This window comes from Caenorhabditis remanei, chromosome II, assembly GCF_010183535.1.
Source record: "Caenorhabditis remanei strain PX506 chromosome II, whole genome shotgun sequence".
In the NCBI taxonomy this organism is placed as follows: Eukaryota; Metazoa; Nematoda; class Chromadorea; order Rhabditida; family Rhabditidae; genus Caenorhabditis; species Caenorhabditis remanei.
In genome coordinates, this window is record NC_071329.1 from 13,464,210 (window position 1) to 13,489,500 (window position 25,291).

Consider the following 25,291-nt stretch of genomic DNA (forward strand, 5'->3'; position numbering starts at 1 on the left):
TAACAATTCCTTTTGTTATGCAAATCGTGTCCCTATTAATATACTGCTTATCTAATAAAATGACACACTGCCTCTCTCTCTCTTTCTGTTTTTTCGAAACACACACTAAAACCCATTTCTACAGTATTCCGTTAGTCCACGTGTACATTACAACAATCCGCATCTTCTTCTTCTTCTCTTTTTTCTTCCTCCATCAGAAGACAATAGGATAAAAGGAGACAGCAGAGACACCCGAAGAACCTGTTCTTTCTCAACGACGCCTTCTTCCAACTCATCGGCGAGAAATTTTCGGAGAAATGAATTGGTCATTTCGACTTTTCATTCGATTTCTAGCCGGCTTCCTTATCCTTTTCATATGGTTTATCGCCTTCTCATTCTTTAGTTGAGAACGCAAAACATTTTGATCGAAATTGTGATTGTGTGGCACCCCAATTTATCACAGTCTCGAGTAGGCAGCCGCATTCTTGGCCGAGTAGCTCAGTCAGTTGCGGTTTTGTACCCATTCGGTCATGAGTTCGAGACCCACGGAGCAATAACTTACCCAATTTTGAGCCAAATTTTTTTCGAGTTCCCACCTCGTTTAAAAAAAATCTAGAAGAATCTGAAACACACGAGTTTCCCCGTAACCCAAAAATGTTTCAGAGAAGTTTCTGGTTCTTAATACTGTCGTTAATGTCTCCAGAATCTAAATCATCAAAACACGTCAACTCATAATCGTTGATCCCTTTCCCTCCAGAGAGATCCTTATCAAACGACCCTGACCGTTTTTTGCAGTCCGATAATGACAGGACATTCGACCTCAATATCTTGATCTCATTCCCTCTCATATCATTCTCTTCGTTTTTTGAGAATCTTTTTGTATGTGACAGGCGTCGAAGGTGCACCAGATGTTTAGTAATTTTCTTTTCTGCTCTTTTGCTCTTGATTTCCAATCTTGTCCAAAATTTCAAAAATCCGTTTCCAGATGAGATCACTTCTCCTCTTGGCACTTGTGAGTGCAACTGCCTACGCCAGTTTCGACAAGATCAAGGATTCGATTCAGAATCCTCTGGCACGTGGATTCGGTGACGACATCGCCTGGGTCAAATGGGAAGATGCCATCGAGACGGCTCTCGACACCAATAAGCCAATCTTCTTGCTGATTCACAAGTCATGGTGCCACGCTTGCAAAGGTATGTTTGAGGAGTAGAAGACACAAGAGGGAATCCTGTTCGGTAGAGCGCACTTACCATTCCCTTATCCTATTTGTATGCGGATCATAGAAGGCGAAGAGGTGTGTTGCTTCGCGGGAATGCATTCATCCTTGACATACTTTCGTTTATTAATGCGGTGGTAGAAAGGGGAAAAGAGAGAAGAACTGAACACCACAAAACACATAAAGAAATAGAAGGAAGAGAACTTTTGAATAAATGAATTAGTGTCTAGGAAGAAGAAGGAGATGATGCTCAGAAATCTTTCGGATTCAGAAGTGGAAAAATTGAATTCGGGACGATTCTAAATGCCAGTACAACATACATCACCGTGACCGTGATATACAATTTTGCCGTTTTCAGTTGAAAATAACCAACTTTGAGAATGTGTTACGGTATAACACAAAGTAAATTATGTATAAACCATACAGAACAAAGGTAGAGCTTCATTTTTGTAGTTGACAACTTTTTCGTACGAGCACTCCCCAGAGAGTTATGGTCATTTTAAAGGAACAACTCTATTTTGCACTAAAATGTGACAATCTTTGTCGATATGTAACTCTCTAGGGAGTGTCCGAAAAAGTTGTCAACTACAATAATGAAGCTCTACCTTTGTTCTATATGATCCATTAAAAATTTTACTTTCGGGGAGAACCACTGATACCGTAACACCCTCTCAAAATTTATCATTTTCAACGGAAAACAGACAAATTGTATGTCTTACTGCATGGTACTGTATATAGTTTTGTCAGGCTATTCTAATTAGTGGGCTTAAGCATGGATGCTTGTAGGTCTGGAATTCCAAATCTCACATCTCTTAATTCAAGTTTTACTCTATCTGTCTTCAAAACTATTTCACATTAGAATTGTCTAAAACTGGAATTCGGGAAATCTATATAAATCTATACTTAAGCTTTGAACCTAGACATGAGTATTGAGTAGATTTAGATTCAGAAAGGTTCTCAGAGCACTCAGAGCTTGAAATATTAGAATTTCGTACACCGTAATCAATTGCATCTCATTTCCAGCTCTCAAGAAGACATTCCAACAATCGAATGCCAAGAAGGCGTTCAAGAAGCTCTCCGAACACTTCGTCATGGTCAACACCGAAGACGACGACGAGCCATTTGAGGAGGAGTACCGTCCAGATGGAAAGTACATTCCACGTCTTTTGTTCCTCGACAAAAACGGAGATCTTCTTCAAGAATTCAAGAATAAGAAGGCCGAGTACAAGAATTACGCTTATTATTACTCTTCTCCAGCTGATATTCTCAACTCGATGAAGGACGTTTTGAAGCACTTCGGAGTTGATATTCCAGAAATTAAGAGAGGAGACAAGCTGAAGCCAAAGAAGCCAGAGGGAAAGAAGAAGGAGTTGTAAAATGGAAAAAAGTTAGATTTTGAATGATTTTTAAGTTATTTCACTTGTTTTTTCTTCTTTATCATCATCATCATCTCGTTACTAATTATGGATTCAATCGAAATAAACTGGTTTCTTAATATTTAAGAATTCTTGAGGCTCATCTGGCGCGCCTTTGCCTCGTTGTCCACTACTTCTGGAGACTCTCCGAAACTAGATTTCAACTAAGAAACTGTCTATTTGAACAGTTCTTTGAGAAAGGATAGAGTAAACATCCGATATTCAGAAGGCGTCACGTCTTCTCTCCCCCACGGTTTCTCCATCTTCTATTATAGGCCATTTCACTACATTTTAGGAGATGAATTCTACAATATTTCATGCAACATTTCTCTATTTTCTAGTCATATTCTCACTTATCAACCCAACCAATTCTGAAGCTCTAGCCTCTCCAATCTATGAGTATTTGAAAGATTTATGTCCAACTGGACAACTTCCATTGACTAGTTCGAAGACAGTGAAGACGTGTGCAAATCTGTGTCCACTCGGAGCAATGTGCTATAAGGGAATATGTTGTGTGCCGCCTCCACAGTGTAGGCATCCATCGTATAGGTAAGGAGGGGGCGGGGACTCAGGATTTGGACTTCCTGAATGTGAGATTCAGTTTTACAGTACCGATTCTAGATAGATTCTAGAGTCTGTCTTTGATTTTTTAGTGTAAAATATTGGCAAACCGGGTCGCCGCGTAACTTGCTTTAAACTCAATGTTATAAGCTGAAAAATATACCAAAATGTAGATCTCGTCGAGTTCTATGTCCGTGAGCTACAACGGGCCAGACGGCTAGTTGTTAATGTACCGCGGATCAGAGTTGTGCGGAAGTGTTTTTTCTAAAACGGAAGTCGGAAGTCGGAAGTAGATTTTTTCGCAAATATTTTAAACTTCAAGAAAAAGTTCATAAAGTTGGCGAAATCAGTAAACAATTAGTTTTTTTTCGCACAACTCTGCCGCGAACGGGCTAGAATGGTGTTTTTGGCACTTTTCCCGGCCCTCCACACATTGATGGCTGACCATCCGCCTCGTAGTACGTCGCGGACATAGAGCTCGCTAAGATCTACATTTTCGTATTTTTTTCAGCTCATAATATTGATCTTGAAGCGAGTAACGCGTCGGCCCGTGTCGGCCCGTTTTGGTCCAGTTTGCAAGTATGAAAAACACAATTTCTAAAAAGTTCTGAACCAAAAATTCATCTATCCAATCTAAAACCATTTCAGAACATCAACCGGATTCCCTTGCCTTCCAAATGTCAAAAACAACTGCCCCGAAGGCTCTCAATGTGTCTCGAGTAGTCAAGATGGAATGCATATTTGTTGTTCTTCTAAGAATGTTGAGAAGTTTGTTCCCCACATTAATTTCCTATTCTATATCTCCTTTCCTTCCAGAAGTTTCCCCATTTCCTCCCATTCAAAAGTCGCTAAACCAATGTCTATGAAAATAGAGAAGCCAGTCAAATCAATCAAATCCACGTCTTTTATCGTTTCCTCTTTAGTGCCTTCTGATTCTTCTCAAATTTGTCCAAAGTCTCATCCAATTATTGCCCATGACGGCAGATCATTAGTATTGTGTAAGGATTGTGTTCAAGGGTGAGCCAACTTCCTATTCAACTGAATCTGAGTCTTCTGTTTTTTAGAGTTTGTGCGAAATTTCGAACAAGCAACGTAGAAGTTTGTTGTCAGAATTCAGATGATATCTGTGGTCCTGGAAGTCAAGTTTTGATGGATGGAATGGTTCCGAGGGATTGTGATAAGAAAGCATGTGGGAAAGGGTTTGTTTTGATCTACTGTACCACTCGAAAGATTATCGACTTTGGCTGTTTTCAGTGGAAAATGACCAACTTTGACAGTGTGTCATGGTAGTTCTGATTGTCACACCTAGTAGGTTTTTTATGGATCTTATAGATCAAAAATAGAGCTTTATTTTTGTAGTTGAAAACTTTTTTGTACGAGCACTCCCAAGAGAGTTACGTATCAACAAAGTTTTCTTAGACCAATTTCTATGTACGATTTTTGAGCCGTCCCCTTAAAATGACCATAACTCTCTAGGGAGTGTCCGTACAAAAAAGTTGTCAACTGCAAAAATGGAGTTCTAACTTTGTTTTGTATGATTTATACAAAATTGTATTTAGTGGAACAGTTAGTTTTATTATGACACACTCTCAAAGTTGGACAATTTCAACTGAAAACGGCCAATATTCGTATCTTTTAACACACACAGTACTGTACTTCCAGACATCTCAAATTTCTTTTTTCCAGTTATGAATGCTCTCTGACCCCATCTGGTCTCCGAGTGTGCTGCTCTTTGGCTCGTTGCCCTTCAGGTGTTCTGGCGAGATCCGTGTGTGCAGCTGGTTGTTTGAGAAACGAGAAATGCACGGAAATTCAGAATGAAATGTGGTGTTGTCCATCGGAAGAGAACAGTTTCAGTATCAGAAGAGAATATATTTGTAGAGAGGGCGGGAAAGGAACGGGTGAAAAGTGTGATCCAGCGTTCCCCGCCTGCTCTCAAGGGGCTTTATGTGAGCTCAATTTGGAGAACTCTGCGCATATTTGCTGTAAGAGATATCGATCGAAATGTAAGAGTTTCAGATGGAAAATCCTACTCTTATTCAACTTTTTTTAGTGGGTAATCGGAAAACTCTACTTCCTCCTCCATTCTTGTTCACCTCAACTACACAGATGCCAACGACAACAACGACAACTCAGGAGCCGTTTCCATTTGAAGTTGTGTAAGTTTCCGGATGTCACAAAACCCTTAGAAGTATTGAAATGTACATATTGTAAATAAGAAAAAAAGGAAATCTGGAACAATATGAAACATACAGTACCGCTCAAAAGGTTATCAACTTTGGATGTTTCCAGTGGAAAATAGCCAAGTTTGACAGTGTATTTCGGTGTCACCTGATTGTCAGACAAGTTTTATTTTGTATGGGTTGGACAGAGCAAAAATAGCACATAATTTTTGTAGTTGACTATTTTTTCTAGGGACACTACCATGAAAGTTACAGGTTGTCAATGTGAAAAGCTCCAAAATTTCGCTAAAACGCACTGAAATTAGTCGGTTCCAGGGATAAATGGTTTTGATTACCTGTAACTTTCCAGATAGTTTTCCTACAAAAAAATGGTCAACTACAAAAATTATGTGCTATTTTTGCTCTGTCCAACCCATACAAAATAAAACTTGTCTGACAATCAGGTGATACCGAAATACATTGTCAAACTTGGCCATTTTCCACTGGAAACATCCAAAGTTGGTTACCTTTCGAGAGGTACTGTAATCACATTCTGAAAACACTCTCTAGCATCTTTTTTCAAACTCCATTTCCTAATTTTCAGTCCAAACTGCCAAGACCCTGACTCCCGTCCTCTAATGGAAAACGGTCTCCCCTACATGTGTCTCCGATTAGGAGATCCTTGTCTTCGTGCAGGATACACTTGTCAAGAATCTGATATTGATGATGTATTTGTCTGTTGTTCTGTTCAAGCAACCCAACTCAATCGTCTTCTTCCTCCACATATACCAGTAATACCGAAAACTACAACTGAAGAACCAACCGAAGAGATAATTGCTCAGCCATCGTGTCCATTTTCATATATGCCTTCGAAAAACGATCATCAAGAAGTTCAGAGATGTTTGACTTTGTTTTCTTTAGAGTGAGTTTTCAAGGGTAGACCGATTGATAGACTCATTTTTCAGTTGTCCATTCGGCTACACATGTCTTCCTTCCTCAACAACTGACAGTTATCTCTGCTGTATTCGAAAACCTGCCATATAAAAAATCAGTGTACTAATTTTAATGTTTAATAAAATCTGGATATTTAGATTTTTCAGAAGACCTAAATAGGCGCCTCGGACGCGTTTTGAGGCAAAATTCCCATACTTGTCAAAAATCGGGCCGGCCCGGCCCGGATTCAAAAATGGGTACCCATTTTTACCAATTTTTTTTGAAATTTTTCGAAAAAATAGAGTAAAAATGCTTAAATTATCATACATATTCACATTTTGATTCAATTTTAAATGTTTATTCGAAAACTATACTTTTTTCAAAAAAGTTCAAAAAATTTCCAAAAATTTCCAAAAAAAATTCAACAACTCAAAATGTTTTCAAAACATGTTTCAAAACGGGCCGAGCGGGCCGTGCCGGGCCGAGATTTTTCCTGATTTTGGCCCGGCCCGGCCCGTGACAAGTATGCTGGTCGGCAGTATTGGCGTATCCTACGACACTATTGGCCACGCGCATCCATTTTCTTTCTTGCAGAACTGCTCTAGTTAAAACCTACCGGCTTCCATAATATCCTTTCGGAATACTCTTAGATCCATAATTTGTTGGATTCGAAACCTATTAACATCATGCCACACAGGTAAATCGCGACTTGTCTATCATCAACAATCGCCTACAAAACACCAGATTTCTCATATATCGCGAATTTCCGTATCTATAATTTACAAATCGCGAACTACGTCGCGGTTTGTATATCACAGGCATATAATAGACATATCGCGAAAGGAAAATGTATTTTTCAGTCAGCTTATTAACTATTTTTGATAGCACTTATTTGAAAGTTTATTATGTTTTAATATAATATTTCGTATTCTGGAAAAATTTGAAAACTTGATCCGTTCGGTTATCATCTCAAAAACTAATTTTTTAGGTGAGAAGTGATAACGCGGCCCAACGTCACGAGTCCATTGTCAAGACTTTCATCTGTCACCCAATGGGAGTGGAAGTATCAACATTAATTTAGAATTGGTAATGATTGTTGTCTTTTTACAGTTCAAAGAAACATGTCGAACAATGAAGACGGAGCTTGGAGCAAAGCATCAAAAATGGAAGCGACGCGGAATCAGTGGAGGAGGAAACAACTAGAAAAGCTATTGAGAAGGTACTTTGTACTCGATTGTACACTGTACACTCTCCCACTTTCGTGCCCCCCTTTCACCTTAATGCACTTTTATGATTCACCGTCTAGGTGAATCATCATCTATACTATTCTATCCTACTTTATATATTGTTATAAGCTCCGCCTCTGTTCTTGGTATAAAAGCCCAGGAGAGAGCGACTATTCTATCTTCTTTAATAAATATATTAAAACCACAGCCAGTTGTGTTTATGGTGCATCGTGGGTCTCGGCCCCCGGTGTTTCTCAAGTCCCGCGTGGCAGGCGCTGGCTGTGGGCTTGACTAGTTCTATTATTCTGAAGCTGACGAACGATGGACTTGTCGAGGAAGATCACCCGAACTGTAGTTCCCGAAGAACGAACAGTCAGAAGGAAGGTGCAGCACCTGGCTCACTCAAACTTCACCTATCGCCATTACGCTGCTTGGACACCCGCAGATCCTCGAGTATTTTGGCACCAGTCTCAAAATCGACAACGGGACATTCGTTTGGACAAGCTAAACAATAGCGAATCCAGCACTCATCGAGCTTCACAGAAAGCTCAACCAGAAGACGGACCGTTCAAAATGGACAATTGGACATCGAAAGGACGTCACCCAAGAAATTGAAATCACATTTCGTACCCCGAAGGACAGAGTGGAGTTGGGTCCAAACTCAGCTGTTTCTTCACTCATTCAGAAGATCCTGTCGTTCGCCTAATCGAACAACGAAGACAGCCAACCAAGAAGATGAAACACAAGTTTCATTCAGAACAACATCGACAACGCGACAGAGACATTGCTTTAGGACTACGCTTCGGACAATTCTCTGTTACCACAAGGTCAGAGATATCAAGGAGCCGCAACGCAACCCCTTCTGCTCGCCGGGAGCCTCTCTCTGCACAGAGAGACCTCCAGTTCAAGAATACCACCATGACAGACGAAAACAACCGGACATTATAGTCAACCACGTCGACGTCGTCAAAAGGGAAGGATACAGCAACAAGATAATTCATATTTTGTTAATTGTATTTTTCTTTCTTTCCTTTCTAAAGGCCGGGAGTGTACTCGATTGTACACTGTACACTCTCCCACTTTCGTGCCCCCCTTTCACCTTAATGCACTTTTATGATTCACCGTCTAGGTGAATCATCATCTATACTATTCTATCCTACTTTATATATTGTTATAAGCTCCGCCTCTGTTCTTGGTATAAAAGCCCAGGAGAGAGCGACTATTCTATCTTCTTTAATAAATATATTAAAACCACAGCCAGTTGTGTTTATACTTAGTAGTAGACAATCTCTGGGCCTTGTTACACACCTGGCAACCTTGTTCGCTCTGGCTGATTATTTGATATTTTAGTACGCTGAGAATTCAAAAAATTATATGCTATACCCTACTAGGCTCTGCCCTCTTCGACCTACCGAAACGTTCGATTGAAGTTAACTTTTTTCGAATGATAGGATTGAAATCTTTCCAAAAACGAATTTTTGGTGTCATTTTGAGTATTTTATTAGTTGACAACTGAATTGATGTCAATCCTATCTTTCGAAAGAAACTTGTACATTTTTCACCTTCAATCGAACGTTTCGGTATGTCAAGGGGCAGAGCCTAGTATAGGGTATGGCGTACAATTTTTTGAATTCTAAGGATACTACATTTCAAAAAATTAGCCAGAAAGGACAAGTTTGTCTGGTGTGTAATATGGTCTAGTGCTTTGAGCGAGACATTGTCTCTTATGGATTCCTAATTTTCAGAGAACGCCTTCTATTCGACTCAAATCGCTTCGACATAGAACTGACCGATTCCAATCTACAAGGACACAGCGACAGTTCTACAGGACAGTAAATTTATCCATTTCTTTTATTCTGTATAATTTTTTTCCTATAATAAATTTTTTTCCCAAATAATTTTTTCGCGATATGTCCATACAACTGTTCGCGATCAACATATATGTTGACAGTTTCGATCGCGATAGGTCCAGAATAGGTCGCATCAGAACAACTTTTTCGCGATTTGTCTACAATATGTCTATAATATCAATGAAGCGCGGTACCCCTCGTACCAACGTGCGAACAACATTTCACCTACATACACAGGTGAATCGCGCAAGCATATATATAGGTGAAATGTTGTTCGCACGTTGGTACGAGGGGTACCGCGCTTCATTGATGTTATAGACATATTGTAGACAAATCGCGAAAAAGTTGTTCTGATGCGACCTATTCTGGACCTATCGCGATCGAAACTGTCAACATATATGTTGATCGCGAACAGTTGTATGGACATATCGCGAAAAAATTATTTGGGAAAAAAATTTATTATAGGAAAAAAATTATACAGAATAAAAGAAATGGATAAATTTACTGTCCTGTAGAACTGTCGCTGTGTCCTTGTAGATTGGAATCGGTCAGTTCTTCGATTGAAATGTCGAGGCGATTTGAGTCGAATAGAAGGCGTTCTCTGAAAATTAGGAATCCATAAGAGACAATGTCTCGCTCAAGGCACTAGACCTTATTACACACCAGACAAACTTGTCCTTTCTGGCTAATTTTTTGATATATAATATCCTTAGAATTCAAAAAAATTGTATGCCATACCCTATACTAGGCTCTGCCCCTTGACATACCGAAACGTTCGATTGAAGGTGAAAAATGTACAAGTTTCTTTCGAAAGATAGGATTGACATCAATACAGTTGTCAACTAATGAAATACTCAAAATGACACCGAAAATTCAGTTTTGGAAAGATTTCAATCCTATCATTCGAAAAAAAGTTAACTTCAATCGAACGTTTCGGTAGGTCAAAGAGGGCAGAGCCTAGTAGGGTATATCATATAATTTTTTGAATTCTCAGGGTACTAAAACATCAAATAATCAGCCAGAGCGAACAAGGTTGCCAGGTGTGTAACAAGGCCCAGAGATTGTCTACTAATAAGTACAATAATAAAACATAATAAACTTTCAAATAAGTGCAATCAAAAATAGTTAACCAGTTGGCTGAAAAATAAATTTGCCGTTCGCGATATGTCCATAGTATGCATGCGATATACAAACCGCGACGTAGTTCGCGATTTGTAAATTATAGATACGGAAGTTCGCGATATATGAGAAATCTGGTGTTTTGTAGGCGATTGTTGATGATAGACAAGTCGCGATTTACCTGTGTATATGCTTGCGCGATTTACCTGTGCATGAAATCTCTGAAATTTCAGACTTCTCACAATGGCCGATGGCTCGATTTCCAGAAGAGAAAGCATACAATTCGAAGCATTACTGGACATCTACCTTAGCGGTCTACCTGTGGCATGCATGATCGCCGTCCGATGATCACTTATCAATGATAAGATACATATAGTAGCTAAAACAACATAGATCACGAAAGGGGAATATGGAAAAAACTTTGAGTGGCGCACCCGGAGTCGAACTCGTGAATAGCCGCAATGCCCCGCATTGCTCTGTGGTGGCTTACCGACTGCGCTATGGGAGCCACCTCTTGTTTTGGCAGAGTTCTCCCCTATCTACCCAGCGCGGCTAAGCAGAGACGCAGAGGAGACAACCAGCAGTGAGGGTTGTGTGTGTGTGAGAGAAAGAGTGTGTGTGCGTTGTTGACCTCTTCCCACACGCGAGCCTATTTATTCTATTTAGTCTATTTGTTACTCAATTATTTAGTTTTCACAAAAGCACATAGCCAAGAAGTGGAAAGTAGAAGCGTTTAACACAAGTTTTTAAAATTTGTTTATTATTAAATGACTACTTTTGGTCTCCGAAAAGACCTGAAGCCATTAACCAATCTAGATCTCCTTGAGCTTGTAAATGTACTCGAAATCAAGAACTTCCGAGGAATTTACATGCGAAACACTTTACCACCACAAGGAATTGGAGAAACAGAAGTTGGAATTGTAAATTTAGATTCTTTTAAAGGTAAAGGTACTCATTGGGTTTGCTATTCCAAAAATAGAAAACATATTTATTACTTTGACTCTTTTGGACTAGATCCAAATCTAGAACTTCAAGAGTATCGCAAGAGTAGAAATAAAAGAGATAAAATAGAGCTTTCAACATTCCAAATTCAAGAATTTGGAACACATCATTGTGGTTATTACTGTCTTTTACTTCTCAAGTTATTATAATCTTTTTACTTTAGAACCAGTATTCTCAAGATTCTAAGAATGAAAGAACCCCTGATTTAATATGACAATTACCAAAAGCCATAGTTGAATGACTATCTTTGAGGATGTAACGTTTATGATCCCCAGATTCATTATTCAGAACAACTTTATTTTGACATTGTGTGAATATTTGATGTTTAACACTCCTGATACAATACTGCGTCTTTCTGACAATAGTTTTACCAAACAAAAAACTTTTAAAATCATCTACTGTAAGTTCATTCTTGACAACATTCTTTTTGATACCTTTGCTTTTTTTTAGATTCATCACCAGGCTTTTGTGTTCTTGGAAGTTTGGGATTCCTCATTTCTTCTTGATGCTTTCTATTGTAGTATTCAATGAAGTTTTCACGTGTTTCCTGAGCAATCTTATAGCCATATTGTTTTGGCTTCAAAGCTACAAGTTTTTCCATTATCAAGCCATTCAGTTCATCTTTGAACTTTCCAACAACTTTTTTATTTTTTGTGAGAAGTGGTTGTCTCAACTTGACGTCATCTCGGCAGCCGGGGATACCAATTGCTCTACATCCTGTTAGATGCTCCTTGCTGAAAGGAGCCCTCGACGACTTCTTCTTATGCACCACTCTCCTCTGCGTCATGCTGTCGGGCGCGAAACTTCCATGGGATATCCTCTTCGGATTTCCCTTACTAATCCTGTGGAATTCGCTGCTCGGTGTTGTTCCGACGAGCAGCTTCCCTAATCCTTCCGGTACCGAATTCGATTGCTCGCCGGTGCCCCAAGAAGGCAGCGTTGTCGCTGTAGCTCAGGAAAGCTGGGGAGGCAGAGGTAGTGGACTGTGTGATGCTAAGGTGACTTTATACTTGCCCAGCTTCCATATCTCTGATAATATTAGATTATCGTACTTGAAGGCATGAATAATCGCACTAGGCGAATCATTCTCCTCCGTTTCCGCGAGATACACGAATTTATGAAATTTATTCTACGGTGTGAACGCCAAATGATGTATCGAAATATTCGAAACGAAAGTCTCAATAGGTCAAAACATGAAAGCTTTAAACCACTTCCAAGTAAAGATTTCGGCACCGCGACATTTCGTTACCAGTCATTTCGGCACCAGACCATTTCGGCACCAACCATTTCGGCACCAGTCATTTCGGCACCAGTCATTTCGGCACCAACCATTCGGCACCAGTTATGGGCATTGAGGGTAAGATATTTAGTAAGATTTAGTTTGGCAATATTAGATTTAAAACACCGGGAAGAAATTTTAACGGGGAAAAAATGCTCAGGAAGTTCATTCCAGCAATTTAATGTACGATTTCCAATGAATTGTGAACGTTGATTAGACGTATTCTTTAAAGCGCACCGAATGTAATATTTGTGCCTTCGTAAGTTGGCGACATCAGGATAATACGTACGAAGATTATCATAACTGCACATTTCCTTAGATATGGCAAGTTTCGGCCCAGTTTGCAAGTATGAAACGCAGGGTTGTCCGTAGGTCTGCTCGCTCAAGACTAAGATCCTCAAGACCAATCGTTTCCTCAAACTTGGGTAATTAAACCTTTATGAAAAGATAAAAGATAAGCTCTCGCCTCTGCTTTTATACTGGGCAGAGGCGGAGCCAAACAGAAAGTGTGTGGGTGAAGGAATTCAATTAAAACAGATAGAAAGAATGATTCAAGACTAAAAGCCTATGAATCATATTGGATGGGAGCGGGGAAAAGAAAGTGGGAGATGTACAAAGTATATCGAGTACACTCCCGGCTTTCAGAAAAAGAAAAAGAAATAGAGAAATAGTTACAATGATAAATTATCTTGTGGTTGAGCCATTCCTTCGACGAAGTTGATGTTGCTGACTATTGTCCAAATGTGTTCTTTTGTCCTGGCGGCATCATTGAACTGAATATCTCTATGTGAAGAGAGAGGCTCCCGGCCGCAAAAGTGATTGGGTTGCGGATCCTTGATATCTCTGACCTTGCTGGTAACAGAGCGTTGTCCGGAACGTTATCCTGTCTCTTTTTGTTTGAGGCGTTATTGGTGGTGATGCGACGATATTGTTGTCCGCAATTGTTGTTTCCATCAATGGACGGCGTTGTCCTGTTGATGAGGTGATGGTGTTCTTCTGGAAGAAGTTTTTCTGATGACGTCCTTTCTTTGTCCAATTGTCCTTGATTGAACGAACCGTCGATGATTGTCCAAAATGCTCGAGGATCTGTCGGTGTCCCAGCAGCATGATGACGAGAGGTGAAGTTTGAAGATGAGTTTTTTGGCTGCATCTTCCTTCTGACTGTTTTGTTCCTTGTGGGTGGAACACAGCCCCAGGTGAGATGATCTTCTTCAACTGAACCATCCATCGATTTCTTCGGAATAATAGGTTCAGCCAAACCCACAGTCAGCTGGATGCACTATCGACAAACTGACTGTGGGAAATAAAACTTCATAAGAAGCTTTATTAAAAGATAAAAGATAAGCTCTCGCCTCTGCTTTTATACTGGGCAGAGGCGGAGCCAGACAGAAAATGTGTGGGTGAAGGAATTCAATTAAAACAGATAGAAAGAATGATTCACGACTAAAAGCCTATGAATCATATTGGATGGGAGCGGGGAAAAGAAAGTGGGAGATGTACAAAGTATATCGAGTACAAAGTATGAAAAATACAATTTCTAAAAAGTGCTGAACCAAAAAGTCATCTATCCAATCTAAAACCATTTCAGAACCTCAACCGGATTCCCTTGCCTTCCAAATGTCAAAAACAACTGCCCCGAAGGCTCTCAATGTGTCTCGAGTAGTCAAGATGGAATGCATATTTGTTGTTCTTCTAAGAATGTTGAGAAGTTTGTTCCCCACATTAATTTCCTATTCTATATCTCCTTTCCTTCCAGAAGTTTCCCCATTTCCTCCCATTCAAAAGTCGCTAAACCAATGTCTATGAAAATAGAGAAACCAGTCAAATCAATCAAATCCACGTCTTTTATCGTTTCCTCTTTAGTGCCTTCTGATTCTTCTCAAATTTGTCCAAAGTCTCATCCAATTATTGCCCATGACGGCAGATCATTGGTATTGTGTAAGGATTGTGTTCAAGGGTGAGCCAATTTCCCTATCAATTTCCCTATCTGAGTGTTCTGTTTTTTAGAGTTTGTGCGAAATTTCGAACAAGCAACGTAGAAGTTTGTTGTCAGAATTCAGATGATATTTGTGGTCCTGGAAGTCAAGTTTTGATGGATGGAATGGTTCCGAGGGATTGTGATAAGAAAGCATGTGGGAAAGGGTTTGTTTTGATCTACAGTACCACTCGAAAGATTAACGACTTTGGCTGTTTTCAGTGGAAAATGACCAAATTTGAGAGGGTGTCATGGTAGTTCTGATCATCACACCTAGTTGGTTTTTTATGGATCTTATAGACCAAAAGTAGATCTTTATTTTTGTAGTTGAAAACTTTTTTGTACGAGCACTCCCAAGAGAGTTACGTATCAACAAAGTTTTCTTAGACCAATTTCTATGTACGATTTTTGAGCCGTCCCCTTAAAATGACCATAACTCTCTAGGGAGTGTCCGTACAAAAAAGTTGTCAACTGCAAAAATGGAGTTCTAACTTTGTTTTGTATGATTTATACAAAATTGTATTTAGTGGGACAGTTAGTTTTACTATGACACCTTCTCAAAGTTGGACAAATTCAACTGAAAACGGCCAATATTCGTATCTTTTAACACACACAGTACTGTACTTCCAGACATCTCAAATTTCCCTTTTTCCAGTTATGAATGCTCTCTGACCCCATCTGGTCTCCGAGTGTGCTGCTCTTTGGCTCGTTGCCCTTCAGGTGTTCTGGCGAGATCCGTGTGTGCAGCTGGTTGTTTGAGAAACGAGAAATGCACGGAAATTCAGAATGAAATGTGGTGTTGTCCATCGGAAGAGAACAGTTTCAGTATCAGAAGAGAATATATTTGTAGAGAGGGCGGGAAAGGAACGGGTGAAAAGTGTGATCCAGCGTTCCCCGCCTGCTCTCAAGGGGCTTTATGTGAGCTCAATTTGGAGAACTCTGCGCATATTTGCTGTAAGAGATATCGATCAAAATGTTAGAGTTTCAGATGGAAAATCCTATTCTTATTCAACTTTTTTCAGTGGGTAATCGGAAAACTCTACTTCCTCCTCCATACTTGTTCACCTCAACTACACAAATGCCAACGACAACAACTACAACTCAGGAGCCGTTTCCATTTGAAGTTGTGTAAGTTTCCGGATGTCACAAAACCCTTAGAAGTATTGAAATGTACATATTGTAAATAAGAAAAAAAGGAAATCTGGAACAATATGAAACATACAGTACCGCTCAAAAGGTTATCAACTTTGGATGTTTCCAGTGGAAAATACCCAACTTTGACAGTGTATTTCGGTGTCACCTGATTGTCAGACAAGTTTTATTTTGTATGGGTTGGACAGAGCAAAAATAGTACATAATTTTTGTAGTTGACCATCTTATTCTAGGGACACTACCATGAAAGTTACAGCTTGTCAAAGTGAAAAGCTCCAAAATTTCACTAAAACGCACTGAAATTAGTCGGTTCCAGGGATAAATGGCTTTGATTACCTGTAACTTTCATGGCAGTGTTTCTACAAAAAAATGGTCAACTACAAAAATTATGTGCTATTTTTGCTCTGTCCAACCCATACAAAATAACATTTGTCGGACAATCAGATAACACCGAAATACACAGTCAAAGTTAGTAATTTCCCGCTGAACAGAGCCAAATTTGGTTACCTTTTGAGCGGTACTGTAATCACATTCTGAAAACACTCTCTAGCATCTTTTTTCAAACTCCATTTCCAAATTTTCAGTCCAAACTGTCAAGACCCTGACTCCCGTCCTCTAATGGAAAACGGTCTCCCCTACATGTGTCTCCGATTAGGAGATCCTTGTCTTCGTGCAGGATACACTTGTCAAGAATCTGATATTGATGATGTATTCGTCTGTTGTTCTGTTCAAGCAACCCAACTCAATCGTCTTCTTCCTCCACATATACCAGTAATACCGAAAACTACAACTGAAGAGCCATCCGAAGAGATAATTGCTCAGCCATCGTGTCCATTTTCATACATGCCTTCGAAAAACGATCATCAAGAAGTTCAGAGATGTTTGACTTTGTTTTCTTTAGAGTGAGTTTTCAAGCATAGACCGATTGACAGACTCATTTTTCAGTTGTCCATTCGGATACACATGTCTTCCTTCCTCAACAACTGACAGTTATCTCTGCTGTATTCGAAAACCTGCCATATAAAAAATCAGTGTACTAATTTTAATATTAATAAATTCTGGATATTTAGATTTTTTCAGAAAACTTTTCTCGTCTTTAGCGTTTCTGAGCGGAAAAGTCAAGTTTTCAGCCGAAATGTGAAATCTGGGGCGCCTCGGACGCGTATTGAGCAAAATTTCCAATTTTTAGGTGGCTGGGGTGTCTTCAGCGCGTTTTGAGTCAAGTTTTTGCTTTTTTGGTGGCTGGGGCACATCGGACGCGTTTCGAGCCAAATTTTCGCTTTTTTAGAGGATGCTGGGGTGTTTTTAGAGGGTTAAACTTACCATAATATTCCATTCAAGTCGGCTTTCGCTTTCTGTAACAACGAAAGTCAGAAAAAAATGAAGACTGGTGCGCTTTTGACGCGTTTTTGTATTTTTTATAAGACTCTGGGAACAAAACTAAAAAATCTACCATCAACAAACGACAGAAATTTTTTGATCTACCAGAAAAATTAGAATCCTAGACCCACCCGAAACATGTTTCGAGACAAAACAGATTTCTCTGCGTCTCTTCCCTCTCTCTTGAAACAATCTCGAGGGTGAAACACAGAGCAAAAACTGTTTCATTTTCAACTTGTTTTTCTTCCCATAAACATTCTTTCTGTTTTTTGTTTTCCTCACGTCTTCTGTCTTCTGAATCCCTCTATATATATAGTCCAACGTCTTCTAGATGCTTACATTCGCCTCCTCTTCGGACCTTCTTATTTCGATGCCTTCATCACACTATGACTTCGTCAAACCCTTCTATTCCAACAAGCTGTTCTCCGATTTCCCCACGTCTTCTGATCATGCCGTCACGTCTTCTGAATTCGCTGACGATTCTGAATTTTTTGGTAAGTTCCACATCATTTTTCAGTTTGTTTTCCTCGTTCCTATTAGCTCAGAACTATAATTCTCTTTTTTCTTCCAGATTCCTCCGAAACCAGCCATTACATTCACGAGATTAGCCAGGAAATTGGCACCAAATTGGCTGCAATGTGCGATGACTTCGATGCCAAAATGATGTCATACTCCAGAAGTGGATCCACCTCCAGAAGTCTTCTCGGACGCTTTCTCGACTTCTTCGCCTTCTGAACGTCTTCTCCGAATGACGTCTTCAAATATTTTCTTCAATTTTCCCGGTGATTTTTTCTTCAATTTCTCGCTCATATTGTGATTGTCAAATGATTTCTTTATTCCTCTTTATTTCTCCACTCGTCTTTTTTCCCCATTTTGTGTCATAGTTCCCCCCAGTATTCTAATTAATTATTGTACATATTTGTTCACTAATAAATATGGTTTTTTTTATAATTCAGCTGTTTTTCTCGGAAATCTCACAGAATTTTTGACGTGTTCCTGAAAAGATGTGGGGCAGTGATATCATTTTCCGTATAAATCATCAAAAAATGTGCAAAATCTTCAGTTTTCCCTCAACTAATCCTACTAATTCCACTAACATGTTGCCTCCTCGATCATATCTCCGTCGTCGTGCTCAACGCCTTCTCGTTTTGAGACGAATTCAGGCGAAAGGACAGGAAACTATCGAAGAATCGGTGGGTCTCAAAGCTATTAGCACGACACGCTTCTTACAACCGCGCTCTACCGAAACCGCAGAAATTTGTGTACGAAATTGAGAGACGCAGAGAAGTCTTTTTTCAAGGACATTTCGGTGGAGCGCGGTTGTAAGAACTGTGCCGAGATAATAATCTAAATTTTCAGTTTTCCTCGACGTCTTCTGAATCCACGTCATCAACGAGTTCTCAAAGTTCTCTCAAGAAATTCTCTTCGGTTGAGATCTTATTGACACCAAAACCTTCATCTAGCCCATCAGATATTCAATGTATTTGTTTCAATTGCTGGGGACCACGTGGCGCTGAAAATTCGAAGAGTTGGAAGTCACTCAACCAATCTGAAATTACGAAGACTGATAGAACGGCTCTGTCATCAGAGGGTTCATCAGAAGGTGAAGAAAATAAAGAAAATCTTCAAAGCGAATTAAAAACTTTGCAAGAAGAATCTCTTCGGTTAAATCGAATCATTGAACGTTTGCTTGTTGGGCTAGATAGATAGTATAGAAGACGGCTTGGTCCATTTGAAATAAATAAATTGAAATATATTTGTTTGCATCATGCTTTATTACGAGAGTGGCAGTACAGATAGGGGAATGAGGTGTTTTGGGAGCTGGGAACCCGTTGGTAATACCCATAAAATAAAACCCATAGTTGAAAGAAAAATTGTGACAGGGGTTAATGAACAGAAAAAATGGGTATATAAGTGCAATAATTCTAAAACAATAATAAAATGAGAACAATTGAATAAAAAGGTGCAGATTAAGCATCCGGATCCACGCCGTCCTGTGCATAACGGAATAGTTCCGACACACGATGGTCTAGTTCATCCTGATTGGTCGACTCATTGATCCAAGTCAACAAAACAGCTCTACGATCTGCACTTTCATAGTATTCCGGCCATATCTCGAGAAGAAGTGCTGGAAACTCGTCCAGATATCTCGCAGGGCGTGCTGCGCCAGTTGGTATTTCTGGAATGTTGAGAGCACGGCGTGTTTCTCTCTCAGCTTCTAATCGTTCAGCCTCGGTCGTGAACTGATAGACAGGGGCAGTTTGTGGGGCGGTGGCGAAACCAGCTCGAGGCCATTGATGAATTTGATCATTTCCGAGTGTTTCTGGAATTCAGAAAGGGTTTATTTCTGGTGTTTGGATGTTTGAATCTTTTGACTCAAAATTTTAAGGTGGCATATTTCGAGATAGGATAGATTTATAATGAGTTTATAAATTTGAAAATACTCTTGTTATTTCGAGCAAGTGCCCCTTCCTTATGGGGTTATTCACGTCCGGAAGATAAGTTTTTCCCCTCGATTCTTTTGCCGGAAAAAACGGCGAAAAACTGTTTTTTTTTCGGTAAATGAATCGAGGGAAACAAGTTTCTTCCGGAGGTGAATAACCCCATTATATTCCCTTATTACCTTGATGAGCCATAAAAACTTGTGGAACTTGAAGGGCTCTTTGTTCTTCAAGAATTTCTGGAGCTTGAGTTGGCGCTGGTTCAAAGACTTCGGGAACCGGAACAACTTGTTGTTGTTCTGCCAAGTTCAAATTACGCATCATTGCAGCAGCAGCCTCTTGCTCTCTGTTTATTCTACGGATCTCAGCAAGAGGGAGATGGGGATTTATTCCTCGTTGATTGAGGAACTCTCGGTTAAGACGATCCTCTTCCTCTTGATCGAAATCATCATCTGTTTCATCTGTATCCCAATCATCATCCGGAAATCTGTCTTGGAGTCGCAAGTTTTCAGCGATAGCTCTTTGAACATCGATGTTACCATCTTCGAATTCCGGAATCTAAAATTATACATTTTTATAGTTGGATTGAAACATTCTTGGGCACAACTAACCTCATAATTTCCTCCGTGGCCGCCGTGTTCCTCTTGCATGTGTGCATATATAGGTCCGGATTCAGATGCCTGGAACAGACAGACCCAACAGAAGTGAGTCTTGCACTGGCACTGGACGTGATTGCAACCATCCGTCTTGTTAACCAAGTGATTGCAATTTGGACAATTTTTGGAACCAGAGTCCTCTTTGTACTTTTGAATCGAAGCGTCCGGTATTTGGAGTCTTGCGTGTTCCTCACACGTGCGACCCGAGTGAATGTCTAGAAGACATTTACGACAATATTTATGTCCGCAGTTGTTGCATTCCTTGGCTTCCTCGGTGGCTTCGTTCGATTTCGAAATAATTCCCAGACAGTCTGGTGTTGGGCACGGTTTGAGGCTCAGATGGCTGTTGTTGATGACAGCATCTTTCATTTTCATCACGAGCTCTTCCAGCTTCATTGTGTCGAAATCGCGAATTCTTCGCGAGTCACCAAGGACAATGTCCTGGAAAGGAGAATGAATAGATAACATTTTATCATTATTTCATTTTTCTTACCATTATCTCATTTGGAGAAATGAATTCCTCGCAACCATCCTCCAAACAAGTAAACTTCAACTCCGCTGCTTCAATTTGGTTCTTGATCATCACATTGACGCACAATCGGCATACATTGTGACCACAATGAAAGCGGTAGAAGTCGCTTTGTCCGATCTCAGTCATGCAAGTCGGGCAGGTCTGGTTGGCAATAGCTGAAATTTTATTGTGAAGGTTAACACAGGATATATTTCTACAGTGGCGGTATTTACCTGGTGCCTCTCGATTTCTGACTTCACGCTTATAAATCTCCTGACTGATTTCTTCGAGTCCCTTCATCAACTTCTCATGAGCTTCAATGGAACCCTCGAATAGAATTACTTTGTCCTGATGATTGTATTCTAAACGATTAACTCCCAAAATGAATGCGAGTTGTTCGATCGAGACATTCTCGAGCACTTCCAAAATTCTTCCGTCGATAAAGGGGAAATGGAGAGGAATTCTAACAGACATTATTATCGATCCCTTGTTTTTTGAATACGTTTTCAGGTCGTTCACGGCTTCTGTGACTCTTCCTCCAATCAAATTAATCGTTTGGCGATATTTGTCGATATCCACCACAACTTCTCCTTCATATTTTTGATTTAAACTTCTTACGTATTCTTCTCCGATTCCAAAAGTGAGTTCCGGGTGATTCGTGGTATCGAAAGTTTTTGGAGTGAGAAGTTTCAGAAGGCGACCACCAAAATGACGAATTCCCTGCGGACTCCATCCTTGAACACCGATGATTCCGAAATCATTACCATCTCTCCATTCTTCGTGAAGACGAACTCCAAAATACGTTGACTCTTCATTCTTCATCATTACATCCTCATTTTTAGACAGTCTCGAGAATGTCTTGCGAAGTCTGCTGTCGAGAGCATAAAGTGGAGTTCGAATAGCGATTCGTACAACCCGACTGATTGTGAAGGATCGACGGAAGCAGGGAGTAAAAGAAGGCTAAAAAAGAAACATATTACATATGGAATTAATTTGAGTCAACTTACTCCATAACAGTCTCCCGAATTGTTTCTACAGAGCGGCCATTTATGGTATTCACGAAGAAGCGGTTCAATGTACCTAATTCCAAATTCAATATTCTGGAAGTGTACAGTGAATTTCTCCTTCGGTTGATTCGGTCCAACGTTCTTTCTCCTCACTACCCAAGGTACATCGGGACGCTCTTTCACAACTCTGAGCAAGTTTCGAGCACCCAATCCTCCTTGCATATGGTCAGTCCATGGCGCGTCGATTGGACGGTAGATATTATTGAAGTAACCACTTTTATACAGTTGCCATTCGATGAGTAACTTGATCTCTTGATTTTTTACGGAGCTGCAGTATCGATTAGAATCGGAATCACGTTCGGTGAATGGCTCGATTGATTCAAGGTCGAAGAAATTTCTGGATGCGATTCGCTTAATCAACCATTTCCGAGACTCGAAGGTTCTCAAGTGGCGTGGGAAATTGTGTAGAACCATCTGAAAGATATTATTATAGAATTTGTCAGACTGACAATAAACTTACAGTTTTGACAGATGGCTCGTATTTCAACGACGGTTCTTTCCGACAATTATCATTATAATAATTAACAGTGAGCCCATGAGAATTGAATGAAGACTCTACGAATTGCTTATCATTCTCATGAGCTACTGTTACTGCCACACACTCGAGATACTTCGGCTCGATTTCGTAGGTGATGTAGAGGTGAATTTGATCAGTTGGTTGAGTGCAACTGAACATAGCATCACAGAAGAGGACGTTCAAATATTCGAATCGACCATTTGACACAGCGACGTTCCTTTCGATCGGGGAGTTGAATTCCAATAGTCGAATACGTCTGTGTCTCAAATCGTTTCGATTGCACCGAGTGTTCAGCCACGATTTCTCCGGATCGCTTAACACTCGACTGGAACGAACATAGCATCCGATATTTCTTCCATACCACACTTCCGGTGAAAGAGCTCCATTCCGATTATAATGTTCATCAAAGACAAGAGCAATCGGTGTCTCATTCGCTTCCAAAACGTGGAAGGGCAATTCTCCGTATCTCATGTACATTGCGTATCCGGAATTAGGTGCAGCGATCACGATATTGCCAGTCTTCTGAGTTGGTTCTCCAAGAAATTGTTCGATGATTGAGATCGTGAACTCTTCATTTTTTATATTTTCCACAGCGAGAATAGCTGTTGAGTTGTTGTTGTTTACAAGTAGACGATAGCGAATGTCTTTGAAGTAATTACCCTGAAAATTGAGAAAACATTTTTTGAATATTCGGTCGCGTTCGTTTGCAAACCTTTTTAATTTTTCTGATTTGTTCTGGTCCAAGGGGATACATCACAGCGGTCTTTAGCCATGCTGGAGTAAAGATGTGTTTGGCTTTCATAGTAAGGTCGTAGAACAGTGCATCGAACTGAGCGTGGTCGATCCCTCTTGCTGTTCCTGATTCCAGTAATGTGGCGTCACCACATGCTCTGCCTTGAAACGGTAAACATGGGTCAATGTTTGGCTGAAAAAAACGAGAGATTAGTATAAGCTTGTAGTTTGAAAGTTTTACCAGTTTGTATTCCTCTTCAACATCTTCAAGACACGATGGCCATTCAGGGATGTAACGATAGTCGAGCGATACAACAGAAGGTATGAAATCCCGCTTCAGTTGACGATTCTCAAAATGGGCTCGAGCAATATCCTCCTTTGTTGCTAAAAATAGGAAAGTTATGTTACTGTTGATTACTGTTAAACTAACGAGTGATCGAGTTCCATTCATCGTCAGGTTTACAAACCCAGGCCAGCTGGCTAGGTGGGATTACTCGCTCTTTCGCTCTTCTCTGTCTTGTCATTTTGATCTGAAAATTGATAAAATATGGTATTTTGCTTGAAACGATAGCAGAGAAATGTAGATTTTAGAGCTGATCAATAGAAAAAAGCATGAACATATTCAGAGCAGTGTAGTTCTGGAACACTAGACGAAACTTTAAAAAATTCTCCAGTAAAATCCACAAATTTGAAATCGATAGAGAAGAACACCATTAGACTTTCGAGAGAATCCAAGCGAGATCGGTTTTATGAAATTGGACGAATAAGAATAAGAAGTGAAATGCAACCTATATATAACCACACCTCATTGAATGCCCACAAATGCAGGATTATAGAATTGCACATAATTAGTGGGATAGCAGACTACGGACAGGTGCACATTACTGAGAGTGTCGGTGATATTCATGGGCATTTCGGAAAGATAGGAGTCAGATAAAATTTCGTTCTTTTGAGGTATGTGAAAGATATTTCGTCGTTAAATGAGTCTTTCTTGGAAACCTACAAAGTGACAAGGAATGTGGTGTATTTTACGTTCCCAACTAAAGAAACAGTGCAATTCAGAAAAAATCTGAAAAATTACGTAAATACTAGAGCGACCCAACTGAATAATCAATCATTCCATGAGAAAGTATTTGATTATTACTACGGCAGTGTTAGGGGAAATGGCTGTATTGGCTATTCTCGGTGTAAACCGTAACCGAAATGATCGCAAGAGAAAGACAAGTTCAATGACTGCGGGAATTCTATAGCTTCGTTAGAGAAATAGAACAATAATAATGGTGTTCTCTGTTGAGGATTGAAACAATCGAATTTTCGATACATAACAATTATTTTCCGAATCGCGAATATTTTTATAAATATAAAGTGATATTGGAGAGACTTAATAGGAAAAAAAAGAGAGTATGAAGGGCATGTATGAAGCATACGACAAGGAGAAATTTGAATGTTAGTGTGTATAAGATATTGACTGTATCGCAACAATGAGGGTGAGACAACGTATTTCGATCTATATCCTGGAATGGGAAAATGCCTATAGAGTTGCACATCCACACTCACACGTACACTGTGCAGATGACAACGTGAACGAGAAAAAATAAATAAGAGATGAATAATGTGATTTGGGATGTCCTTCTGACATAGGACAGATGGACGTTACATTGGTCATCGACAGGGGTCAGAGGGTGGCACAAAAAAATTAACTACGTTCTGAACAAACAAAAAGCTACGACAAGAAGCTGTGGGTAGCGTTGCAAATACGAAGTTATTTAAGACGGAAACGAGAAAGGAAGATATAGGAAGTCGCACAACTTTCAAGGATTAGAATTGAGTAAAAAAGGAACAGATCTATTTAGAAAGTGAGAAAATTGCATCATTGCAACATCCGACAATTGTCGGCAAACCAAGCTTTATAAAACTGGAATAGGCATGAGCAAACCCTTATCAGTATTGTGAAAGAACAACTCTATCAACTTTTTTGGGTGACATTTAACATTAATTTTTTCTAAACGGGAAGACAATGCCGGAGAAGTCGCGAAAATGTTTAATTCATAATCAAGCTTTTGAAATTGTGGTTGTCGGAGAAGATAAATCTTTTGTAATCGCGATCAAAGCGAAAGT

General features: G+C 39.8%; 7 protein-coding genes across 7 annotated transcripts; 6 read left to right on the plus strand and 1 right to left on the minus strand.

The window, feature by feature from the left end:
• Positions 1-964: 964 nt before the first annotated feature.
• Positions 965-2,571, plus strand: GCK72_006662 (uncharacterized protein; the record flags this gene model as incomplete). Its single annotated transcript, XM_003109826.2, has 2 exons — positions 965-1,172; positions 2,219-2,571. 2 exons carry the CDS (start codon positions 965-967, stop codon positions 2,569-2,571), a joined length of 561 nt encoding a protein of 186 aa, XP_003109874.1.
• A 337-nt stretch (positions 2,572-2,908) lies between these two features.
• GCK72_006663 (uncharacterized protein) lies at positions 2,909-6,377 on the plus strand (the record flags this gene model as incomplete). Its single annotated transcript, XM_053725731.1, has 8 exons — positions 2,909-3,159; positions 3,820-3,939; positions 3,988-4,188; positions 4,236-4,370; positions 4,858-5,177; positions 5,225-5,330; positions 5,938-6,255; positions 6,299-6,377. The coding sequence occupies 8 exons, from the start codon at positions 2,909-2,911 to the stop codon at positions 6,375-6,377; spliced, it is 1,530 nt and encodes a 509-aa protein (XP_053589925.1).
• Positions 6,378-12,248: 5,871 nt separating this feature from the next.
• GCK72_006664 (uncharacterized protein) lies at positions 12,249-12,527 on the plus strand (the record flags this gene model as incomplete). The annotated part of the gene is made up of 1 exon (XM_053725732.1): positions 12,249-12,527. The coding sequence occupies one exon, from the start codon at positions 12,249-12,251 to the stop codon at positions 12,525-12,527; it is 279 nt and encodes a 92-aa protein (XP_053589926.1).
• Positions 12,528-14,538: 2,011 nt separating this feature from the next.
• On the plus strand, positions 14,539-16,893 carry GCK72_006665 (uncharacterized protein; the record flags this gene model as incomplete). The annotated part of the gene is made up of 6 exons (XM_053725733.1): positions 14,539-14,699; positions 14,750-14,884; positions 15,373-15,671; positions 15,740-15,845; positions 16,454-16,771; positions 16,815-16,893. The coding sequence occupies 6 exons, from the start codon at positions 14,539-14,541 to the stop codon at positions 16,891-16,893; spliced, it is 1,098 nt and encodes a 365-aa protein (XP_053589927.1).
• Positions 16,894-17,580: 687 nt separating this feature from the next.
• On the plus strand, positions 17,581-17,984 carry GCK72_006666 (uncharacterized protein; the record flags this gene model as incomplete). Its single annotated transcript, XM_003109829.2, has 2 exons — positions 17,581-17,743; positions 17,821-17,984. The coding sequence occupies 2 exons, from the start codon at positions 17,581-17,583 to the stop codon at positions 17,982-17,984; spliced, it is 327 nt and encodes a 108-aa protein (XP_003109877.2).
• A 362-nt stretch (positions 17,985-18,346) lies between these two features.
• On the plus strand, positions 18,347-18,959 carry GCK72_006667 (uncharacterized protein; the record flags this gene model as incomplete). Its single annotated transcript, XM_053725734.1, has 2 exons — positions 18,347-18,442; positions 18,609-18,959. The coding sequence occupies 2 exons, from the start codon at positions 18,347-18,349 to the stop codon at positions 18,957-18,959; spliced, it is 447 nt and encodes a 148-aa protein (XP_053589928.1).
• Positions 18,960-19,219: 260 nt separating this feature from the next.
• GCK72_006668 (uncharacterized protein) lies at positions 19,220-23,697 on the minus strand (the record flags this gene model as incomplete). Its single annotated transcript, XM_053725735.1, has 10 exons — positions 19,220-19,572; positions 19,873-20,248; positions 20,302-20,787; positions 20,840-21,033; positions 21,091-21,817; positions 21,865-22,338; positions 22,385-23,101; positions 23,154-23,366; positions 23,415-23,557; positions 23,604-23,697. The coding sequence occupies 10 exons, from the start codon at positions 23,695-23,697 to the stop codon at positions 19,220-19,222; spliced, it is 3,777 nt and encodes a 1,258-aa protein (XP_053589929.1).
• Positions 23,698-25,291: the final 1,594 nt, after the last annotated feature.